Source organism: Garra rufa, chromosome 14 (genome assembly GCF_049309525.1).
Source record: "Garra rufa chromosome 14, GarRuf1.0, whole genome shotgun sequence".
Lineage (NCBI taxonomy): Eukaryota > Metazoa > Chordata > Actinopteri > Cypriniformes > Cyprinidae > Garra > Garra rufa.
Genome location: NC_133374.1, coordinates 37,402,429 through 37,414,418, shown reverse-complemented (window position 1 = coordinate 37,414,418; position 11,990 = coordinate 37,402,429). Strand labels below are relative to the sequence as shown.

The 11,990-nt window shown below is 37.9% G+C and overlaps 1 protein-coding gene across 1 annotated transcript in view; it reads right to left on the bottom strand.

Annotated features, from left to right (window-relative positions):
- The window catches only part of axl (AXL receptor tyrosine kinase), a 42,445-nt gene that overhangs the window by 11,923 nt on the left and 18,532 nt on the right, over positions 1–11,990 (bottom strand). The window contains exons 8-12 of the mRNA XM_073817850.1: positions 5,119–5,258; positions 4,785–4,929; positions 4,680–4,697; positions 1,385–1,514; positions 869–960 (exon numbers count right to left, since the gene is read on the bottom strand). Of these exons, the coding sequence (XP_073673951.1) occupies positions 869–960; positions 1,385–1,514; positions 4,680–4,697; positions 4,785–4,929; positions 5,119–5,258 (525 nt within the window). The remainder of the gene's footprint in view (positions 1–868; positions 961–1,384; positions 1,515–4,679; positions 4,698–4,784; positions 4,930–5,118; positions 5,259–11,990) is intronic.

The following is an 11,990-nucleotide window of genomic DNA, read 5'->3' as shown; positions in this document are numbered from 1 at the left end:
ATGTAAATGTGTAGTTAGAAAGCAAAGTCACTTTGTCTAAAAGCATCTGCCAAATGCTACATCTAGTATAATCTTAAAGGTGCCATAGAATGCATTGATACAATATTTTAAATTGTTCTCTGATATCTACATAGAATGTATATGGCATAGGAAAGGGCAGAAAGGGTTTTACAAGTCCATTTACAACCCTAGGATTTGTCCCTAGAATGAAATGCTCTGTTATTGCCTTATTTGGAAGCTTCATGAATATTAATGATGAGCTCTGCTCGGATTGGCTGTTTCACAGAGCGGCTCATCTCAATAGCTCACACATGGAGGAAATATATATTTAATTACGGAGCTCTAGCCGCTTTTAATATGTGGTTTGTTGAATCTGCCGTTTTGGCCATCATCAGCAGTCATCTCTCTGTTAATGTGGGAAGTGAAATCGTATGTACTGCAGTTTACCTATTTTTCAGTGGTCTTTTGCAAACACCAGATAATTATAAGAAGGAGGAAACGATGGTGTTTGAGACTCATGGTGTGTCATGTCCATGTATAGAACTGTTATTATTCAACTATGCCAAGGTAAACACAGTTTTCCATTCTATGACACCTTTAACACTACCTCGTCACTGATGGTTCAATTTTAAGCATTCTAACAATAAAATAAAAGGCATGTTTTCAAACTTAAAAAAAAAATTCTAATAACTTATAACTGGTAAAAAGGAAAAGTAGAATGGCCACCTAAGACGTAGAGAAGGAACAGCTGTTGATCAGTTGTGGACCAGGTGTTCCTGATCTAGTTACAGCTACATGTGCGAGCAGGTGAAGACCGTCGGCTCTGAGCAGTCAAGTTAGAGTGTTTCTGGAGAGAAAGCAAACTCACGTGTGGCTTCTGTTGTGCGTCGACTGTATGTTCGCCGAGCTCGGTATCGAACGACGAGTTCACCGCTCTCCATCATGGGTTCAAACGCCTCACTGTACAACAACACACAAATACACATCTTTATCCCACATATTCTTCACATGGAACAGTATCTCCTAGTATTTTTCATTACCTTATTAAGTTATTATACTTTTGGTAATATTATACCTAAACTATACTATATTTATAATGTTGCAAACATTGCTAAACAAAAATAGGTCCACCTAAATCATCTCCCATAATTTCTCAGTACTTCATTTGATTTAAAAAAAGATTCACCCTGTGAAATCACGACCTTCTAATTCCTGTCTGTTAGTTCTTGTCACATTCACATTTACAACTATGGACAATTTAAAGTCTCTATTTCAAGTATTCATATTCATTTTCCAGTTAGGTTTAATAGTAGCAATAACATCTCTGCTCATACCCACAGTGTCAGAGTCCAGCAAAACAGCAAAAAGCCTCATTTCTACCCACCCAAAACGCGTCTCCTTCCGCCTCAGCCTGGTCACGTACACAGCCAAGAGCACCGCTAGAGCGATGGCGACGGCGATGGCCATGACCACGTACCACCAGTGCCAGGAGAACGCCGGAGGACTCAAGATACCTACACAGACAGAGAAACAAACTGATGTCAAGAATGTCAATGTAAATTAGATTATAAAGAGGAAAGAGGGAAACAACAGGATTTCAAGGCATTGCAGGCCCACTCTTGAGTCTAACGCATTTCCTGCCTGTGCTTTTGCTTTGTAGACTTTGAGCTTGTAGTTCTTATCCTTGTGTTTCTAGTTTTCACAGTCACATCTTGCTTACACTTTATTTAGACATTCTACTAACCTACATGTCAACTAATTCTCATTCATTTGCAGCTACATGTCTACTAACTCTCAGAGTAGGCTGTTAGGTTAGGTTTAGGGTTATAAGTAGAATAAGTTGACATACACCTGCACAGTTTCTTATAGTCAGTATGTTGTATGTTGTGGACCCATCAAAATAAAGTGTTTGAATATATTAAGCAGACAGTCTACCAATACTCTAATGACTGCTAGTTGACATTAAGTTACTTACCATTAGTAGAAAGTCTAAAATAGACTCTCAAAATGAAGTGTTACCAATGTGTTTTACTTTAGTTATTATAATTGTAAAGTCAGTGCTCTTGGATCCTGCACTCCCTCGTTTCTGAGTCCATTTCTAGATTCAGGCAGAAACACTGTGCTGCATTATATACATGTTAGCCAGACTCTGAGGCAGAATTACATAGAAGTCAATCCTAAAACACAATCCAATGAGCTCAGGGAATAAAAACATGTCCAGGATGGACAATTTAAGCTTAATTTAGTTTTAACTTTTTCCGAAGAGACTGTGAGTGCAATACACTGTGCTGTAATGCTGTGGTGTTGTCAGCTGTTTCTATGAGTTTCTATGTAGATCATCTGAGTAATGTTAGCACACTGCTATATCACTGCAAGACTGCGTTTGTGAGGTGATTGCTTACTGGCTGTAAGTGAATGTAAGTGAAAATAACAGTGCATAAGAGGGTCACACCGGATGCATCTAGCAGACCACACAGAGCATCCTAAAAGTGTGTCTTTTTGTGGTTGAACAGCTTGACTTCAGTCTATGCTATATATCAGTCATTCTTGAGACATGGGACAAAACATGTCCACCAATTATAACTGCTATTAGTTTTAAAAATAAAACATATTTTCAATTGTAAATGCTATGGGGATTAACAATAGAATGTATTTAACACAATTATCCCCTTCAATTTCATTTGCTCATTATTATGTGAAATCTATGACACTTATTGTCTTCTCACTACATCTAAAACTGTGTGTCCACAGAGAAGGGTTTATTCATTCATATGCTATAAAATGGATTAAAAAAAAATTTTAATGATGAAAAAGACCTTGTTTTATCCAAGGCAACACTTAATAATATCTCATATTAAAGCAAGGTTGTTTTTCAGTCAGACATGTGTGTTTAATAAGGTTTCGAAGGTGTGTCCTCACTTTTTGTCAACACCGTCAGACATTACTTAAAATGTAATAAAATCAGGGAATATCAGGGGCTATCACTCTAAAAGGACCCCCTTGCCACAGTCCTCTTCTGCAGAGTACATCAATGTCACACAGGCTCTGCTAAGTTTTATAGTTTTAGAATATTTTAATTCTAATGTTAATATTTCCTGTGTCACAACCATGATTTGTCAACACCAAACATCCAATTTCTGAGAAAATTATTTGAAATCTTTAAACCATTTTATTCTCCTGAAGCAGGTTCCATTAGCCTCTAGCATCAACAGAAGAAAAACTAAATGTCTACTACATGAACTCCATTTGTTTTGTGAAAGAAATGGCAAATTTGTCAACACCGTCAGATGTCACCACCGTAAGATTTTGTGTTAAAATAATATATCAAAATACTTAAATGTGACTCTTGAATAGAAGCTTTATAAACAATAACATACTCACTGTTTGTTGTGGTTGTTTTAATACAGTAATTAATTGATTCAAGGTTTTTGATAGTTAAAATGACTACAAATTCAGGTTTTGGTCAACACCGTCAGATGTGTCAACTCCGTCAGTTCTGTCACCTCCGTCAGATGAATATTTTGATGATATTTCATTATAATATTTTATATTTGTTGTGGAATTGTTGGTCACATGTGAAAGTGTAATCTGTCTACTAACATGAGAATGTGTTTTGAAATGTTAAAAACATCTAGAAAGCTGTTAAAGATAAAGTTGAAATTATATTACACGTTCCAAGTTAAAAAACACATTTTTTTAAAAAAAAGAGAAAAGTTGGGAGGTTGTATCAAAGCATAGCTCAGTAGCTTAGTACATATAATATACATAAATGTAGTTTCCTTTGTCTGAGTACAAAGTTTTATTTTTTCAATTTTGCACCCTGTTTTGTCCCACCTCTCAAGAATGACTGATATACAGAACATGCATAAAATGAATCTCTCTGGCTACTCTCCCACAGCTCCTCAGGTTTTTCTTCCTCATCACTTTGGCATCTGGTTGGACAGATCTAAAGTAGGTCTTAAATCTACTGTAGTGCTGGTGGCTAGTTAGAATGAGCTTTACAATAGAAAAGCATTACCAATGGGCATGTTTCGCCATCTGAGACTTTGTATTGCAAGTAGTCACAGCCGGTGTCGTTTCCATTATAGAAGCAGCCGTGAGCTGTAGTTAACATCTAGTTAAGTCACACTGCCTAGATTCCTAACTTGGGATGCACAAATAATACGCTGTCTTTATGTTTTTTCATGGTCATCTGTTCACCCTAAAACCCCTGGATAAGAGACTAGAGAGTGAACGTGTTTTGTTCAGCTGGTCATTGGTTGAATTAGCTCATGAAATGACCTCAGTGCAAGATGTCCATATTTACAGCAGGGTGTGTTGCTTCTAGAGAACGTCCTAAACTCTTTCCACATGCCTCCCACTCAATAAAACTCCTCTCAGGTTCTGCCTGCAACTCATTTACTTTCATTTCTTTCTTGCCCTCATTTGTCTTTTTCTTCCTCTTTTCTGAGACAGCAAGAGCAGACTAAAAAATAACATTTTTTAAGAAGGACACTAGAAAAAGGGAAGTAAAAGGAAAAGTCCACTTCCATGTACTGTGTGGGTTCTATTTTTGTGGGAAGAAATGTCCGAAATCAGTTTTATTTTGCATCTTCCCAACATCAACTAACATCATAATCAACTAAAGCATACACATGTACAGAGGTTTCTGTGAGGGTTAGTGTGTGTGTGTCACTCACCTCTGGACTGGCCCGCTTCTGCAAAACATTGCAAAGGAAAGAGCCCATTAGCATCGAGTGCAACAGTTCGACCTGTGATAACTTTAGATGTGATTACTGTCATACCTGCAGAAATGAGCGTGATGGTTTGGAGAGGCGTCCAGGGTCCCTGTCCCGCTCCGGTGTACGCACACACTCTGAAGGAGACGTTGGACAGCGGTGCTGAGAGATTGACAAACAGCTCTGTGTCCAAACCTGTGTCCACCACAACCTGCCACACCAGACATATGCAGACCAGTCCGTCATAAACAACTACATCTAGGTCGAAGTCAGTCAACATTCATTTAGTCAAGAGGAAAGAAATGAACATGGTAATTTCTCAGAAATTAAGGAAGGGAAATCCAAAAGCAAACACAAATACTCAAATACTCAGTGTGTGTGTGTGTGTGTTTATGGTCACCTGTTCCATGTTAGGTGCGCTGTACTCCATCATGTATCCCTGCAGATGTCCGTTCATCTTTCCAAGAGGTTCTGACCATCTCAGGAGCACTTCTGTTCCATTGACCACAACCGTCACGTTGTCCGGGGCTGAATCTGGAACTAAAACACAAAATGCCACAAATGATTCTCCTTTAAACTGTGAAAAACCTAGGCTCACTGGAAATATATTACTGTACCTACATTTCTGCAGAACTGCAAACATATGCGTATACATACATTTCACTGCAAAATGAACACTTCCAAATAACACATCACTGCTACACCCAATAGTTTACAGTTTTGTTCAACTGCTTACACACATTTTCAAAACTTTACACACAAATCCAAGAACTGCACACACAAAATGCAAAATGCCTCACATCTCTTGCAAAATGAAGCACTGCATTCAAAATATCACAAACATATCTCAAAAGCAAACATTTGTCTTATGTTGCAAACACCTTTGCCATGATATGATATTCTTGGATATATCATATACACACAGTTATTCAAAACCTAAAGCTCTATGAGCTCCTATCTACATTTCTATACAAGATTGAAAGTAATTGGCAGAGAGATGTTGAAAAATCAAGAAAAAATGTTGTAAAATCAAAAAAGCAAGATTGAACTTTTTTTTTACCATAAGCATTTGTACCAAAGAAAAGTAATACACTACAAAGTCTTAGAACTGTAAGATTTAATTTTTTTTTATAAAGAAGTCTCTTCTGCTCACTAAGCCTGCATTTTTTTTAATCCAAAGTATAGCAAAAACAGTAAAATTTGTAATTAATTTTCCTATTTAAAATACCTGTTTATAGTTGAATATATTTTAAAATGTAATTTATTCCCGTGATTTCAAAGCTGAATTTTTCCTCATCATTATTTCCAGTCACGTGATCCTTCAGATCCTTTTACAAAAGCTTTTTATGTAAGATAAATGCTGATCTTTATATCTTTCGATTCATCAAATAATCCAGAAATAAATTACTCAACAGTTTTAAATATTAAAAATAATAATAAATGTTTCTTAAACAGAATATTACAATGATTTTTTTAAGGATCATGTGACACTGAAGACTGGAGTAACGATGCAGTAAATGTAGCTTTTTTATATATATATTACAATATATTACATTTTTAAATATATTCAACTAGAAAGCAGTTATTTTAAATAGTAAAAATATTTCACAATAGGGATGTAACGGTATCAAAATTTCACGGTACGGTAATACCTCGATATGAATGTCACGGTACGGTATTTATTGAATCATTTACAGGAAAAACAAAACTAATGAAGAGACTCGAAAAAAAGTGCCAGAAGTGCTTATTAAACAGTTACATGAACACTGAACATATCAATGGCACACAATTAGCCATCTATCACTTTGAAACAGGAACTTCAATTTTAATAACAAAAAAATATTAAACCATGTAAAAAAAAAATTTAAAGTTTCAATTTAGTATTCTTGAAAACTATGAAAAAATAAAAATAGCAGCCTACTTATTGCAGTTGGCCCATGTGCTGAATGAGTATTTGAGAACAATCACCTCATTCTCTCACACACTCATTCAGACAGAGACAGGTTTTTTTTTTAAGTAAAATTAGTATATTAACATTATCTGGTAAAAGCTGGGATCTCTGGGCATTTACAATGTCCCCTGCAACAGGAAAAACCCTCTCACTTGGGACCAGAGTATGTGAGCGGAGTGGAGCGGCAACAATTTCCCCTCCGCGCTCTGTGCATTTAATAATCACTCCGCTCCAGCTTCCAAGCTAATAACATCAGCATTAAAATAGTATAATTGCTGCTTTATGCAGTACAAAGTTTGTAATGAAAATAAAAATACATTTTTCGTCAGTTATTTTACTTATGGAACGCTGCATTTCTTACAGATTTCTGCTCATTCGAAATCGGATACCATTAACTTACATTTGTTTTAATGCATTAACAGGGTGATTGCGTGTGAATAAGTGCTGTACCTGTTTAAATGATGCTTTCACCTGAAAATATTAAGTATCTAGAAAGAACAAACTTGTGAACTATAATTTACCGCTCATATGATGTCCATTGCCGTCATCATAGCCTTCACATTATTTCTGATTTGAGTGATCCATCTCTATCAAGCGAAATATGTTTAGCATGTGAATTCCTGCTTAATATGCGGTTATATTACGGACCGTTGGCATGAATTGTTCTCATGATGGAGCGGTCTTGGAGCGAGTTAAAACCACGACGCTCCGACTTTTCAAGCATCCGCTCCTCCCTCCATTCAGAATCACACCGCTTCACTCCGCTCACATACTCTGTAGCGACAACAGACCGCAAAGGATGATGGCCACGCCGGGGCTGATGGGAATTGTAGTTCCCGCTAGGCCGCTACCTCCCGTTCGCTCCATTCGCCTGAGCAAACTTTTCTCAGAATACCTATCGTTTTATCGAGTCATGCGACCACGGTAGTATCGAAAAAAATTGCTATTGCGGTACGACGGTATTTACAATACCGTTACATCCCTATTTCACAATATTACTGTTTTTGCTGTATTTTGGATCACACAGATTCAGGCTTGGTGAGCAGAAGACAATTAAAAAAAAAAAAAAAAAAACACAGAAACCAAATATAATTTTGAAAAAGGTGAATATTCCAAAGCATATTCCAAGGCCTATTCTAAAGCCATGATTTAGTTGGTGTTTAGTAAAGCAATGAGTGTTTGCACAAGAGAGGAGTTAGTGTGAGACACTGATCAATTAGTGTGGCATTTTGATCGCTTGTGTTTCAAAAGGAAATCAAGATACTTCCTGTTAGAGAATTGTGTGTTGTGTTTTATAAAATTTTAAACTGAGTCAAAGGCAGTTTTGCAGATTTGGTGTGTGGTTCTGGTGTTTGAGTGTCAGGTTTGCCTGGAATTTATCTTCATTGTTCCAATTTTTTTTTTTTAAATAAAGTGGTTATTTCCAAGAGGATATCTACATACCACTCGCTTGCGATGTGATGTGGTCATGAGACAACAATGTGAAACACAGCTGTTACAATGTCAAACATTGCATAATGCCTGCTGTTGCACTGCTTCACTGTTTTTATAACTAGTATAAGTTTGAGTGTTCTCTGCGGCATTCAGCGAGTAGACTGTATTACACAGTATGTATACTTCTGACATAATTTGCAAAAGTGCAGCAAAGAGCCTCTTTTACTTTCTCTCCTTTTCTTTGTTTAACTCATTTCACTGCCGCTGTCTCTGTTTCTAATTCAGAGCAGCAGAAAAAACAACACACACCAGGAACGGCTGCAGTAATGGTCTGGAAATAGCTGTGTAAAAGACAGAGAGCGAGAGAGAGTGTGTGTGTGTGTGTATATTAATGTGTGTGTGTGTGTGTGTGTGTGTGTGTGTGTGTGTGTGTGTGCGCGTGCGTGCGTGCGTGCGTGCGTGCGTGCGTGCGTGCGTGCGTGCGTGCGTGCGTGCGTGCGTGCGTGCGTGCGTGCGTGCGTGCGTGTGTGTGTGTGTGTGTAATAACTTCCCAGAACAGAATTCTCTTTAATGGCAGAATCAAACTACTAAGTACATTTTCCCCCATTGCAGGTATGAAAGCATATTCCTTGTTATTCCATCCTGTAAACACACAGTCTCCTCGCCTCTACGCTGCAGACACTGAGGAATACGGCGCGGCGCTCTGATGATGTTATCAGGAAGAGTTTCACGTCTGATTGTTTCCACATGTGTTTCTGGCTCATGGCTGTGAAAATAGTATTTTGTCAAAAGCCTCTGCCTTCCTCTCCCGTTTCTATGGCCTGACCCTCTCCCTCAATAACTTTCCTCAGTGGAAATCTTCTCCTACATTCCCAGTCCGATCTGATCGTGCACACAGTACAACCCGCATGAGCAGAGCGCTAGAAACCAGGAAAAACACAAAATGGTGGGACACAAAACTGTATGCTAGTGAAACAGGAGGAACCTTGTCAAAAATCCCAGATGAATACGTACAGGATTCTGAATTTATTGGGTGTAAATCATAAGGAAGACATACAATATGTGCAGGATGGATTAAATAAATATTGTTTAATTAAAAATTAATTAATTAATTAAAAAACTGCAAATATAGTGGTTTTGATCCTACATTACTGAATTTGGAGATGTGACCTGGACATGTTGAGAGGCAACAGTAAACAGTTTAACCGTGAATGGAGTCGAGCGTTTCACACGTGCTGCTTTACAAGACCTGAACCTCAGTCTTAAAGCAATTAGTCACAAATTGTGCTGTTTACTGTTTGCGGTGGCATCGGTATAAAAAATCTGCTTTCAGAAAGGTTTCTCTCATGCAGACGGCGGCTGTGTTTATAGGAAAATATCCACGTACACACTCGGTTGGCAATTCACCTTTTCATGCTCCATCCTCTTCTATTGACACACAGTTTAGTCATTTACTGGAATGACAACCACATTATGCAACCCAGTTATCTCCAAAACAATCTCAGTAGTGAAAGCTGCATTTACAATAATGCTATGCAGTGTGTATGAAACTGAAGTGAATGACACAATTAATGACATTTTGAAATGTGCATCAGAGTTGTCTTTCTTGTATGCACAATGCAAGGATACAAGCCTTGACTCATTGGTGTAGCCAGATTTTGGCAAAACAACAAACACAAATAAATCCAAATGCTGACTTTTTAAAACACACCTGCCCTCTTTAATAACTCCATTAACTGGACAGCTTTATGAGCCAAACAACAAACAACAAACAACAAGCCCAAAGGTGCTTCTAATGAGAGGACATGGCCACACTTTAAGAGCATGCTTCAAACAGTCCTCCAAGCCTAAACTAAACACAACGCCTCTGTCAGCGGTGCACCGTCAAACATCGCAATTTCAGATCACAAACAGAACTTAATATTTTGTGAATTCTCTCGGGTATTGAAGTGCACTTTGACACTCCTGAATCTTGTGTATGAGGCCATAGTGTGGCAGACGCTCTCTTGTATGTGGAGAGCAGCATTTTATTCATTATATTCAGTTTATCTCTTTAATGCTAATCCTCGATTGATATGTTTAATTTAAGCAAAAACATTCATTTCTGAAAGAGAAACATTTAAAGTAAATCTAACAGTTATATATTTTTAGAGAATGAACTCAATATAGTTCTGTTTTCACAAACACAGGCTGACTACAGCTGATCTACTTTCCTTTCCAAGTAGATTGTAGTTTGGCAAAAAGTAGTTCTAAAAGTAGATGTGTGATTATGATTATGTAAGTTCAGGTTTGAGTTAATCTGTTCAAACCGAAAATGCCAAACTGATTTCATTGGAATATCAGCGATCAGCTTTGTTTCTCTCTCTCTCTCTCTCTCTCTCTCTCTCTCTCTCTCTCTCTCTCTCTCATCCCTTGGGCAATGTGGAACTCTGGGAAACTAGCAAAGAGTATGTTATTTTTATTTCTTTCTTTTCCCCCCTCCTCTTTTTCCTGTTCTATCCATCACAGCATTCTCTCTGCCCCATTCACTTTTCCCACAGTGTGTGCATGGCTGTATTTCATCCTTTCTTTTTTGGCAAGAATAAATCAAAGGTCATGTAAGGTCAGGGCAGACAAGACAGAGCTGCTACAAGTAATGGGGGAGGACAGAAACGGACGCAGCATGTTTAAGAGAAGCAGGGAATTCTTTCTTGAAAAGAATTTGTAGGATTAGTGCAAAGACAAAGAGACAGATGAACGTTTGATTGCTCAGAGTTTTTGTTATAGCTCAAGCAGTTAAGTAAAAACCATATATAAGTATCAATATATCTATTATTATTATTATTGGGGTCTTAAATCTGAGATTCAGCTGAAGTTTCAAACTGATAGTTACTGGAACTATATTTTCCATTTTAGGAGGTTCTTCCTCGTCTTTGCCTTTGGGATACACACTGCTCTATGTTTTTGAATTACTCCTTGCATTAACTAAATGCAGTCCTATGCTGTGCAAATATATATATATATATACACTGCAGTGTAAACAGTGTGACACATACTGTAACCCAGCCATACTTGGGAAACATCTCACTTGTGATGGTTCTTGTAGAGAGACTGAAAGATTGAGACAAGAGAAAAGAGAAAAGAGGGACAGCAATGGCATTTGAGAGAAAAGAAGTGCCAAAGAAAAGTCCTTCAGCCTGGACTAACATAATAAACATGCTAACACACAAACCAAAAACAGCACCACATCAACACACACACACACACACACACACACACACACACACACACACACACACACACACACACACACACACACACACACACACACACACACACACAGCCTAGAACAGCCAAACACTGTGTCACTGTCCAGCAAAACCCGCTTCTGGAAAATCTGAAACATCTCCTTCACTCCTCCATGTTTCCTGTGTCTCGCCTGTCCCACATGCTGACACAGCAGTGACGTAAATTATTCATGGGAGATTGAAAAGAGGAAAAAACTAAATCCAGAACACATAGGGAAAAGAATCACAAATGAACCCTTTCTAAAGACAACATGAGATTCCAAACCCATCATTTGAATAAGAGCACCAATCCGCACAATGTTTGTGTCACACTACTGCTGTTCAGAGCAGATGTGAGCGCTGAGAGCCAAGAGCTCCATGTGTGTTGCCTGCAATGAGCAAGAAATGGAAAACCTGTAGTGGAACTGCTATAGACAAAAGGCAACAATCCTGCTATTCATCTGTAGTCAGTTTAATGTTGATTCAGGTCAGTTCAATACCAGTGTCGATGCTGCAAGATACAATTCATGTCCCTCACGTCCGCTGCGTTCTCAAAACTCTGGCAATTTGATAATACCTAGAATATCAAAATCAACTGCGGGCGGCAGATCTTTTTCTTAT